The sequence below is a fragment of the Mus musculus genome, chromosome 6 (assembly GCF_000001635.26).
Source record: "Mus musculus strain C57BL/6J chromosome 6, GRCm38.p6 C57BL/6J".
NCBI classification, from domain to species: domain Eukaryota; kingdom Metazoa; phylum Chordata; class Mammalia; order Rodentia; family Muridae; genus Mus; species Mus musculus.
This window is the reverse complement of record NC_000072.6, coordinates 118,682,888-118,695,743: the sequence shown is the minus strand read 5'-3', so window position 1 is coordinate 118,695,743 and position 12,856 is coordinate 118,682,888. Positions and strand designations below refer to the sequence as shown.

Here is a 12,856-nt window from a genome sequence, read left to right as displayed (position 1 = left end):
GAGATGCACTGCTGCCTGCTCACTTCCTCCTTCATATTCTCTCTGTCACTCCAGTATGTAAACGGTGCTGCCCACGTTCCAGTTTGGTCTTCCCGCTCATTTAAACCACCCTGCAAAAAGCCTCAGAGAGATGCCCAGAGGTTTGCACCCTAGGTGATTCTAAATTTTCCCAAGTTAACAGTCAAGATGACCACCTTGTGCTAGAAATGTGTGGTGAATGGTCTAGAGGCTGTGAAAAACAACTACTGATTGTCAGTTAACCAAGGGGAGTGCCGAGTGACCCAGGAACTTGGCTTATGGGTATCTATGCACAGCACTACAGAGCGATTTTTGTGCACTCACGTTTATGATGACATTATTTACAAGAGCAGAAAGCAGAAGTGCCCCCAAGTAAATGGATGGAATTAAAGGTGGTGTCTCCATCCAACAGAATACCACTAAGCCTTAGAAAGGAAGTTGTTATAGGTGGGGCCACATGGATGGACTTTAGGAACTTGAGACTGAGTAAAATAACAAAAAAACAAACAAACAAGCAAAATGCTCTTTGATTATACTTATTTGAAGTTCTTGGTCATAGCATTGGAATCACTGGGGCAGAAAACACGACAGTGGCTTGAGAGGGGAGGGGACGGAAGAAGGAGGTTACTGGTTACTGTTTAAAGATCAGGATTTTAGTTTTATAGGATGTAAAGAAACATGGAAATAGATACTATACCCTACTAATATATCCTTGAACTGTAAGCTTAAACGTGAGTGAGATGGTAATTTTGTATATGTTTTTAACACAATTTAGAAATTAGGAAAAAATGGGCTTCTGAGATGGCTCAGTGGGCCAAGGTGCTAGCGCCCAATTCTGATGACCTAAGTTCAATCCCAGAGACCCACGTGGCAGAAAGAGAGAATTGAGGTCTCTCACTTCCTCTTCTCCATCCTGTCTGGGAACTCACTGTCCTGTTCTCTGTGTCTTTGAGGTCAGTATTTTAGGCTCCACATTCTTCTAGGCCTGGTGCAATGTAATAACCTTGAGCTCCCTCCACAACACTGCAAAACAGAATTCTATTCTTTCTTGTTGCAACCATCGCTTTTAATAAAAGAATGAGATTGACTGGGAAAATATCTGAGCACTTCCCGACCCCAGGAGCATCATTTTATAAAAGCCTTTGAGACACCTATCTGGTTGTCAGTGTAATATATGTTGTGGTCAACTTACAGAAACATACTTAGGGCTCGCAGGAGGGAGTCTTCCTGCTCTTCTCCAGATAGAAGTCCCAGATCCCTCAGGAGTCTTCATTCCGGGCAGCCTTTGGAAATAGGAACATTAAACCTGTCACTTGGATTGTGTTAGGAAACAAGGATGGAGACTGGTCCCTTCAGGTCAAGGACAAGTGTGTTCCTCTGCATGAGTCACCAGACCCTAGGAAGCATCCTAGCAGTCACTATCGTCCCAATTCTCTGGGCAGCCATCTGAATGCACAGTGCCATTGAGACTTCAGTGAGATGCACTTGCATATAAGTTCAGTGTTGGCAACCAGAGGTCTTGGTTTTCAGTTCAGTGTGTGCTATCACTGTTGTTAGGAGAGGACAGTGAGGTCAGGAGACTTCAAGTGTGTACCAGGGACTCTGGCCATTTTGAGAGGCAGAGCTCTTAGTGAGAATCCCTAGGGATTTTAACGGCTCAAGAACCATAGCCTCTGCTCACACTGAGCCATAGCCTCTGCTCACACTGAGCCATAGCCACTGCTCACTGAACCATAGCCTCTGCTCACATTGAGCCATGGCCTCTGCTCACACTGAACCATGACCTCTGCTCATACTGCACTGTTAAAAAACAGAAAACAGCAACAGAACTTCTTCCATGTGTCCCAGCAGTGAAACATTGTTAGATATTCCCCAAGAGACTTGAGAAATAGAAATATACTTGCTTAATGGAAGGACCACACACAGGTGCTCCATCACAGGTATTCCATCTCCATGCTCAGCTGGAGGATCACCATGGCTGCACCCCGCCCATACTCCACACATTTCCAGTCTAAGTTTGGATGGAGACAGGTTCACAGGAAACAGATGCCTCTCCAGCAGTTGGTACTCTGCACAAATAGCCTGTCTTCCATTACCTTTCCACTGTTCACCCTTGTACATTGGAATGTATGCATTTCCAGGTGGCTTGAGACTTGAAGAAGTAACCTGTTAGACAATGGAATTATTCTGCTTAGGGACTTTTTGAGGCCTGGAAATACTGTTAGTTCTTCTTGCACAGGGGCTGTAGGATGCCCTCAGGTCAAGCCAAATTTTAAAATGTTGTTTCTTGTCAGTATTTTCACAATAAGAATACACAAAACAGTTAAAAGAGAATCGATAGACAATCACGCCAAGATGTTATAACAATATCTAGCAGTGATTCCTTTTCAAAATGAAGCTGAAAAGACAAAACCCAGATCTCAAATATGGAATGTGTCAAAATTACTTAAGAGGCAATGAAAACTTGAAAACTAAAAATAGTGTTTATCAGATCCAGGAAAAGCAAATAGAGCCAGCAATCATATAACAAGAGACCCCATGAAAACGATCTTTTAGGTCTATCTCAGGATTCAGACAGTAAGACAGCCTAGCCCATCAGCTCTGTAGCTCACTGTGGTCCAGATGATTCTGAGAGATGGGCCTGCCTTTTGCTTCCACCAACGTGATGCCTAAGCAGTGCTACCTTGGGCAAATGACTTAACTCTCTTTACCTCAGTTATCTTATCTGTAAAATGGATCGTCTTCTCATCCTCTCTTAGGCAATTATGAGGCTGAGTTGCTCCAAGGGTTAGCATGGAGCTTTTATATATAACAAGCAGAGTACCTTAGTGCATATTAGCATCTATTATTGCTACCGTTTCTATTGCATTTGTTATAAACCAAATAACCTTGTAGTCTCCTGCTCCTCCCCTGCAGCTGCCTCCTACATTCTCAAATGTGCCATTAGACTGACTTAGGAAGACTCATTCACCCTAAATCATGACCAAATGTGACAATGGTTCTCAACTTGTGGGCCATGACCCCATTGGCAAACCTCTATCTCCAAAAAATGTTTAAATTACAATTCATTTGTAGCAGTAGTAAAATTATCATTGAGTAATAAAATTAGCAATGAAAATAACTGCATGGTTTGGGGTTACTACAACATGAAGAACTATATTAAAGGGTTACAGCATTATGAAAGTCAAGAACCACTAACATACCCGAAGTCCTATGTGAGTACCACTTGTGAATCTTCCGTGCTGTAAAGATCTCCAGGTCCTTGCCCAGAGTCAGTCCCCATACTAGACCTCCCAACTTTCTTTACTACCTTCTGAAACCCTCTGCTCAGCAGCTCATGGAGCCTCTCACCTCCTTCAAGGCTGTCAATAAACAGGATATGGTATTTGTAAAGTTCCCGGGCAAGAATCTATGGAGAAGATGCTCAGACCCAAAAGTCACATGCTTTCTTTTGCAGGAAGGAATTTACTCCCTGGGGTGTTAACTGTCACCTAGAGGAGCTTAAGAAGATGCCTAAAATTATTTGAATATGCCTCCTCTCAACCCCTGAAAAGTTCACTATTTTAGGGGCCAGTTAGGTGATGCTGAGCAAGTCTGCTCAAAAAAGCATCTTAAAGCCACCTCGAAGTCAAGACGATGTGGTCTTGGCATCTTGACTTCGTGCAGGATGAAGAGGACAAAGGACACTACTAGGAGGAATTGTGCCTTCAGCCCAAACTGTCCTATCCCCTGACCAAGACAGTCTAGAATTCTTTACAGCTCCTTCCGATGGACCACATACCACTTTATACTCCTGTCATACAAGTACTTCCAGAATCTGTCTTGTCATCCAGGACCAGGCTCACGATCACTGTAGTTTTGATCTAAGGACACCCACAGCTGGGGTCCCAATGACAAGTCCAGGGAGAGGAAAGAGAGCAGTAGCACTTACTCACTGTGTGCACTCTGGCCCCCACATGGCCTTATTAGATTCTCATCCCTTCTCCTTCTGTTCTTCCTTTCACAAGGCACACTCGTACACAAACTTACTGTGTGAAATTCCGGTTATAAACACTCTCCTAGCGATAGGCAACTTGCCACCAAGACCAAGAGAATGTGTCCACGTCTCAGTGTTAGAGTGTTCTGGAGAGGTAGCTGTAGTGGTGACCCCCTCTGAAACAGTGGAGTAGGGTAGATCATTGTAAAGCGACCTCAGCAGCCAGTCCTGTTGTTTCCAGTGTTGTTTATTTATAGCAAGCTCAAGAGCTGTTGGACACCACAGTGAGGGACCAGAGCTGTCCTGAGATCTTTGAAGCAAGAGATTTCTGAACTGAAAGGTTCTGGGAGTCTCAGATCATTATAGAAGAGGAAAGAGAATGCTGCAGAGCCCCAAACCCCAAAACAGATGTACAGAGGGAAACGAGAGGGTGACAAAGTGTCCCTGAACTGAGGGTTGTGATCCAACTCAGGAGGCCCAGGGAAAAGGTAACAGAAGGTCGGTGAATGGAAAAAAAAAAGCCTGAAGAAACAAGCAAGGCAGAAAAGAGAGAAGAGAGGAGGGTTTAGGTAGAAGGGAACTCGACCAGGTCAGACCCCTCAAGCATACCACAGTTGAAGAGCAAACAGTGAGCCGGGGGGTTAGGAACAGGTAGGCAGAAACACACGCTGGAGAGGGTGGTACAGCAGGAGATACACAGATGGTGCCCAGTGATGGGGCAGAGCCTGACCATCCCAGCTGTGCTGTGTGTGGACGCTGTCTGGGCCATTGTTCTGACCATAGATGCTTAGGTATCCCAGGTTTTCTATGAGCTCTGCAGCTGGAAACCTAAGGATCTCTCCACCAAAGCTCTCTCTGTTGGTGTGTGAGTCTTTAGTTCCTGGCTTTGGTCAGTTAGGATATCAGCTGATATGTCATTCAACTTTCTGACTTGCCACCAACTAGCTTCCCTGAAAGGGACAGTGGTTCTTGGGAGGGGACTGTAGTAATAGCCTTGAGACACAGATCAGGAGAGTTTGCAGGGCTGAGGCCAGTCACCCTGTATTGCCAAGCTGCTGACTAAATACCTACAGATCTCACCATATTGTCCATGGAGTACCACCCTCACCCTGTGCCCCACTGTCAGCTGTGGTCTGCTGGCCTCACATAGCCAGATCCCTCACTTCAGACCCACACTAATGTTCTTTTTTTTTAATCACATTTTAATGTTATTTTAATGTAATATTTTATTAATTCTTTGAGAATTTCTTACATAATCAAATGCATTTGGATAGCAATTACCTCCCACTCCTCCCCCTAACTCCTCCTAGATCCACTTCCCGGCCCCTCCCCCTCCCAGCTTCATATCCTTCTGCCCTTACCCTGCTCCCATCTCACATGTACACACAGAAAAGCACATGCCTGTGAGGCTCACTGCCTGTCCCTCAAGTAAGTACAAATGTGTTACATCTATAGGAAAATTCATTCAGTCGACAAAATACCCATTGATCCCCTCCTGTGGGCCAAGCATAGTTAAGAGAATAAGGGAACCAAATGGCATATGTGACTCCCTGACCCTTCCCCATGGACCTCAGTTCTGGTAAGGGAGGAGAAACTCTAAGCAAAGAAATAGATATTTGTGTGGTGGTGATATTTCTTTTAGAACTAGGTGAACCTCTGTCCATCAAGCACTTGCTGTGTAAACCTGATGACGAGAGTTCAGTCCCAGAACCCATGCAGAGGTAGGGCGGGATGATCCAAACCGTTGTCCTCGGACCTCCATATGTATACTGTGGTGTATACACACACACACACACACACACACACACACACACCACAACCACACAATAACAATAAATACTAAGGGATAATTTAGATCAAGGGGCTAAAGTAGAGGTCAGGGAAGCTTGCCCTGAGATCAGAGACAAGGACATAAAGGAAGCAGCCCAGCCCATACCCTCTTCAGAGAGAGAACTGGGTTGACCATTGGTGGAAACCAGGACCTGCTCTGCAGAGCATCTGGGAACGGGAGGTGCAGCAAGGCCCATATGGCTGAAGAAAGAGGAGGGAAGAGACTAGGAGCCAGGCCAGAGGTCATGTGGGTTCAGGATTTTCCACCAGCCAGGAGCCACCATAGGGGCTGGATGTGGCTCCCACTATAAGAGGACTCTTGGCTGCTCTGATGTGGGAATTGCTATGGGGAGCCTGAGTTAAAGTAGAGCGAGTAGGTAGGAAACCGTCCCAGAAACCCCAGGGAGAGAGCCTGGTGGATAGGCCCAGGTGATGGAGGCAGTGGAAGGTGGCCAAAGTCAAGATTTGCTTTGAAGACAGAACCCTGGGGTTTGCTACTGTGAGATAAGGCATGTGCAGGTTGACCCTGCTGTTCTTATTTCCTGATATGGAAATAAATGAGGATAGGCAGGAAGCCTCACAACTCATCATGTGGTGCACCTTCCTCACTACCTGAAGCCCAGACTTCCCACGATAGCTCCTAGGGTCAGAGACGCAGGCTGGAGGAGGGAGTCAGAAAAGGTTTCATTCTATCTAGTGCTTGCCCTTGACCACCCCTTGCTCTCCATCTGGCTCTCATGTGAGCTCTGCATTATCCCATGCTTCAATCCTCTACCACAGGCTCCACCTTCCCTAGAGCTTCAGGCCTCTGGAGACCCTGGGTCAGCATCTGTTCTCTGTCCTGCCTTGACCTTCTGCCTCTTGGCCTGGTCTCTGTAATATTCTCTGGAGTCCAGAACCTCCTTGGCTGACATCCCTGAAGATCCCCATGGCTCCCAGAGAGAGCAGAACTCAGTTCAAGCCCTGTATGCCGTCTCCCTCAATGCTGTGTACTTCATGAGGAGTAAGACTCTGACTTTCCATGAGAGTCTAACTCCGACGACGTGCAGACACGCCTCTCTGTGTAGCTGGACAATTAAGGTGCTCTGCAGTTGCTAGTTTCTGAGTACCGGTTTATTAGCAAACACCTCAATGAGTACATGAGAATCACCCAATCCCCAGTGTCAGGGAGTGCCACCTCATGCTCCCTGTGGGACCTGAGAGGAAACACTAGGATATGGTAAACATCTGAGTAACCTTTGCTCTCCAACCTTTGGAGAAGCTGTTTCAAGTGTAATCAGGAAAGGTCTTCCAAATCCAAGTCTTTCTTAACTTCTTGCATTAAGCAGATCAACACTAACTCTGGCCTGCAGGGGCTCCAGGGAGCCTATCACACATCAGGGGTGTTCAGAGCAACCCAATCCTAGCATATAAGGACTGACTCCAAGGTACCGTTAGACCGAGGAAAGTGCAGGAACCATTATGGTTACATACCACTCAATTTGGGGTGGGGGGTGAGGGTGGGGGGTGATTGGCTGGCAGGAGGATGGACTGAGGGGTAGCCAGGCCAATTGGATCCTGTAATTTGATTCAGAAAAAGGGATGAGTTTATGAGTTAGGATAAAAGTTGCTTCATCCTTACCGTAATGGAACTGGCATATAAAGACAGTACCAAAAAAGTCAGCTACATCTTCAGAGCCAGGGATTGAGTGTACAGCCCTGCATGTTGTTCTAATGGTTTTATCTCTGTTGTTTACTCCCAAATTATGCAAGAAAAAAAATAAAAAAACAAGGGTGACTTTGGGGCAGTTGTCACGGATAAGACGCAACATGGCCATGGACATGGTAATCTGAGTTATGGGGAGGGAACTCAGCTACCAGCAGATGTAACTCTGATGGGCCCTTGAAAAGGTCCTTATTCCCTATGATCATTGACCTAATAAACTATACACCCAAAGGATTCCCTAGAGCACCCTTGCCTGGAGCTGTCCCCAATGAAGTGATGGATTAGTTGTAATCCAAAGTTATCAGAATCCTGTGAGTTCTTATTAAAACTAAGCATATCTAGGCCCAGAAACAGGGTCAGAGTTTCCAAAGGAATGACTTTTGAAAAACCAACCATAGAGACAGGGAAGCTGGTGCCGTCACTAAGCTCTGCCCACTCTCTTTACTCTGTCTGAGTAGTAGTATTCATCCTACCTACCCAGATACCTGCTGCTGGAATCTGTTCAGACTGGCATTTTTTGAGGAGGGGAATTTGTTTTCTCCGTTAAAAACCAGAAGTGTCCGCGGTAATTATAAACTTAAGTTATCCGTGTGCCAGGCAGAATACCATGCACTGCTTTAAGGAGAGGAAGGGAGGATTATTATACTCCAGGCTACCTAATGATGGTCACGCTCCCATTATCTCCGTGTGCTTTGTTTTGTTTTAGGGCAGGAAGGCAGGAAATGGGGGAGAGCTAATTACTTGTCCAAGGGTATCAGCAGCTGGCAGAGTAGGTGGAAACATCTGGTCCCTGAGCCCTCTCACCTTATTGTTGTAGCCTCTTACAGATGCTAAACTTACTGTTCCACACCTTAACTGTGAGTCCCCTTCACACCACTACCCAAGCCCAGAAATGGGAGCTAGCAGGGACCGGAGCTATGTACTGGACCCGCAGGGCACACGGGTGAGAGGTGGTGGAGGACAGCAGGGGTGAGACAACTGACCTCCCTGTCTGTCCTCAGGTACTGGAATTCCTTGAGCAACCTTGTGGCATCCTTGCTGAACTCAGTGCGCTCCATTGCCTCCCTGCTGCTGCTCCTCTTCCTCTTCATCATCATCTTCTCCCTCCTGGGGATGCAGCTCTTTGGAGGGAAGTTCAATTTCGATGAGATGCAGACCCGTAGGAGCACGTTCGATAACTTCCCGCAGTCTCTCCTCACTGTGTTTCAGGTATGGGCTCTGCTGTCGTTTGCACTGGGAGGGTTGCTCAGTGGTGAAGTCAGAGGTGGGCAAAAAGCAGCCTTGAAAAGGCGGGGTGGTGAGGGCAGCACCTTTCACCAGGCATGACGCCAGCCTAGATCAGCCCTGGAGGGTGTTTCTATCATGTCTTGTCTCTCAGCCCTCCATGGAGCTGTACAGGTGGACAAACTAATGATAAAACAACCTAAGTGGTCCGTTTACAAACGTTTGTGTGGCCACGGCACCCATTAGCCACATCCTCGATGCTGGAAGAGTTACAGCTGGTCCAAAGCCATACTTTCACTAATGCTTTGGCACATGACAGAGCTAGAATAGCATGTATTAGGGTTTAAAAGCAGATTCATTTCTAGATCAGAGGGAATAATGTGTGTCTATTGCTCAAATCTTAATGATGGTGCCAAAAGATTCTGTTTAATAGACATGGGTGTGGCTTGTCAGTGTCCTCAAGATCACAGTCACCTGACACTGCCACCCAGGGAACAAATGACAGCCATCTTTTATACTCTTTTATACAGAGTCTTTTTATTTGCTACTGGCTGTGCACTTTGTCTGTGGGCAGGGGTTAACTTTCCCAGGTTTGTAGTTCCTAAGAATAATTGGGAGCCAGAACAAGGAAGAAATGAGATTTGGGACATTTCTGTTAATTGCAGTGGGGCAGGGCAGGGCAGGGCAGGGGAGTTTGGGGGTTTGCTGTTGGTCTAACGCTGTGTCCCTTATTGGTGGGAATGTGTCATTCAGATCCTGACCGGGGAGGACTGGAATTCGGTGATGTATGATGGGATCATGGCTTATGGCGGCCCCTCTTTTCCAGGGATGTTAGTCTGTATTTACTTCATCATCCTCTTCATCTGTGGAAATTGTATCCTTTGGTGCTGATGCTGCCCCCACCCTACTGCCCCCCCGCTTGGCCTTTAGCACAGTGCCGTGCATGTGCTCCAAGACCCTTGCTGGGGCTCTATGCTGGAGCTGCCCATCCATAGGCTAGCTGGGCAAGCCTGCCCTTGGAAGGAAGTGTGGCCTGGCCTAGAACCACTTCAGCCATGGTGTGGGTCTGGGATGCAGGGGACAGTGCACCACACAGTTCGGAACTGGGTCACCCCTCTCTAGGAAGTGTGTTCTGCTTGTAGTCTAAGTGAATGTGGCCCCTAAGCAATGAGGTCTATGCAGCCAAACTTACAAAGGCTAGCATGTAATACGCCTGGAGGTGTGTGCCCTGCTCATTCTGGAGCCTCTGAAGCTACTCAAATCTCCACCCCGTGTGGTCATCAGTTTCCTCCCTGTGAGCTGTTCTTGGGCCTAAAGTCATAGGCAGAGCTGCACAAGTTACTAGGGGACCTGATAGCTCCTTCCCTATCTGAGTCAGGGACAGCACCCCAGGGCCTCTCATTCTTGGATTTTCTTCTCTCCCACTGTTTGAGCCTGTGAGAGTGGATTCCAGAGCTCAGTAATAAAATAGAAATACTCTAGTCCAAAATTTGAGTGAAATCCTTAGTTTCTGTACTTCAGAAATCAAGAGCACTATGCCACCTGCAGACAAAATTGGCATTCTATTGGCTGGGGAACCTCTGGCACATCAAAGGCCTCCCTCCTTAGTGTATCTGCAGTGTAAGACAGGCTGGAGCATCCCTATCCAACAATGCAACATCTGGACCCTTTTAAGTGCCTATAGGTTGCATTAGATGGGAAACCACATGAACATTTCATATACACAATTTTAGAGGTTTTTATAAAGTACATATCAAAGTATGTGTAAAAGAGATAGATAGATAGATAGATAGATAGATAGATAGATAGATAGATAGATAGAGATATATATGATATAGATATAAAACATGTGTTTTAGGCCCTGTCCTCAATATAAATCTCATCATGTATATTTTTAAATTTGAAAAATAAATTGAAATCTGAACACTTCTTGCTCTAAGCATTCTGATAAGGAACTCTGAGCTTGCAACAGAAGGACAGGAAGTACTGCTTAAAGGGTCTCAATGTGTTACCTGGGAAAATGCACAATAGACCCCTCCTGTGTTCCTGGGCCAAGCGTCAGTAGTCTTCTAGGATGAAACCCTCCTCTGTGAAGTTTTAGCTCTGTGTAGAAAGTGATGTGAATTTATGAATGCCCTGGGTTGGGTATAGGGTTTAACAGCTCAAGACTTTCCCATCTACCCCCTCTTTGTGGTTCTCTGGCCCATAGTGTTTCTGTTGGTGGAAAGGCAGGGCTTGGCAGAGTGGGGGAGACAGGCAGATGACTGCTTAAGTGAAAAAAATCTCAAGTCTGACCAGCTCTAGTCAGACTCTCTAGGGGTGTTTGCCTACACAGGTTCACATTCAAAACTGACAGAGGTTCTAAGCCATCTCTTTGATGCCCTGTTATGGCGAGTAGGTCTTATGAGCAATCTCCGAGAGATGGCACTGCCTATGATGTCGGTCAGAGACAGCTATTTCAGTGGTAAAAACAAATAACGAAATCTAGCAATGGAAGAGCAAGGCAGGGCTGATGCTTCAGACCTGCCCTGCTCCCATCCACAAAGCTAGCCTTGTCTCAACCACTTAGAAAACTCCAAATAGTAAGCAGGGTGATCGGGGAAGAGAAGTCTGTCTGTCTGTCCTGGGAAACTCTTACTTCTGCATGCGTATACTCTCCCCAACCCTGGTGGCTGTCATTCTTCCCAAAACCAAGGGTCGTTTTCTTTAAGAGTGGACACAAACAGATATCCTACTGAATGTGTTCTTGGCCATTGCGGTGGACAACCTGGCTGATGCGGAGAGCCTGACCTCAGCCCAAAAGGAGGAGGAAGAAGAGAAGGAGAGGAAGAAGCTGGCCAGGTAACCCTCTAAGCCGAGAATGCCATCCCCACTGTTTTGAGAGAAAAGGCTGGTGCTCATCTGATGACCATCCTGGCCAAAATGGACTGGAGTGAGGCTTCTACAGTGACGTGACTTCTCCTAAAGCTCCTAGTCATGGCTCTGTAGTCCCTGCATAGACAGTGCATTTCCCCTACCAGTCCAGGAAGTGAGGAGCCATCCTTTGAGAAGAGAACCCATAAGAACACAAAGAGGAGAGAGGGGGAAGCCACCTTCAGAAGGAGACCCAACTCCAGCTCCGAAAAACAATGCTTTCTCACTATTTGTGTACCATTGGGGTCTTAGGAAGGCAGTATAAAGTTCTACATTCCATCCCATAATTATCTAGCAAGGACAGTCATATGCCGTGCCTCTGCTGGACACTGAGCAGAGGTCCTCTAGGAACCAATCATAAGTGAGACCCAGAACCCTCTGATCTAAAGGGGGAACAGCTAAGGCTCTGGATGAGGTCAGATGTGTGCAGATAACCAGGGGTGCCCCAGCCCTGTGCAGCTTACAGTGGAGCTGCAAGTGGGATGTGCCCTAGAGGAAAGATAGAATGTAGGCCCGGGGGTGATCTTGCTGCCCCTAGAAGACCACAAAGCAGCTCCTATCTACACTGTCCACTATCATTCCAGTAAACATCCCTTTCTGGGTTTTTTTCCTGCTGACCGGCCAGGACTGCCAGCCCAGAAAAGAAACAGGAGGTGATGGAGAAGCCAGCCGTGGAGGAGAGCAAAGAGGAGAAAATTGAACTGAAATCCATTACAGCCGATGGAGAATCCCCACCCACTACCAAGGTGAGGGGCTTCCTTAGGGTTCGGGGACCATCATTAAGTCAGGGAGGGTCTTCCTGTTCTTTACCTGAAGGAAAGGGAAAGAAGGGATGAGTGTGGTGAAACCTCAGCCTTTTCTGATGTTCTGAAAGTCGCTGCAAGGTACAGGGATAAAGATGCTTATTTTTTAGCTCAGCCCTGGACTATGATGTAATTCCAAGGCTCTCTCAGCCCAAGATCCCTGGCACACATCTAACTGAACTCTTTCTTCTTCCTCCCTTGGTTGCCTAGATCAACATGGATGACCTCCAGCCCAGTGAAAACGAGGATAAGAGTCCCCACTCCAACCCAGACACTGCAGGTACCTTTGTGCCACTGACCCTGAGAAAGGCTGTGGTACAGACTCAGCTATGGGGGAGTGGCCAAGCACTGGGGACGGTGGCTCTCGTTCATCTACCCGCCCCTGCA

At 46.9% G+C, this 12,856-nt stretch overlaps 1 protein-coding gene across 52 annotated transcripts in view; it reads left to right on the top strand.

Moving 5' to 3' along the window:
* The window catches only part of Cacna1c (calcium channel, voltage-dependent, L type, alpha 1C subunit), a 610,145-nt gene that overhangs the window by 501,641 nt on the left and 95,648 nt on the right, over positions 1–12,856 (top strand). For 28 of the 52 annotated variants that reach the window (XM_006505443.4, XM_006505436.4, XM_006505438.4 and 25 more), the window contains 5 exons: positions 8,531–8,738; positions 9,507–9,627; positions 11,480–11,594; positions 12,292–12,412; positions 12,680–12,749. In XM_006505443.4, the coding sequence (XP_006505506.1) occupies positions 8,531–8,738; positions 9,507–9,627; positions 11,480–11,594; positions 12,292–12,412; positions 12,680–12,749 (635 nt within the window). Of the gene's footprint in view, positions 1–8,530; positions 8,739–9,506; positions 9,628–11,479; positions 11,596–12,282; positions 12,413–12,679; positions 12,750–12,856 lie in introns of those variants that run through there. The other 24 variants (XM_017321361.2, XM_017321356.2, XM_017321360.2 and 21 more) reach the window with 4 other exon arrangements.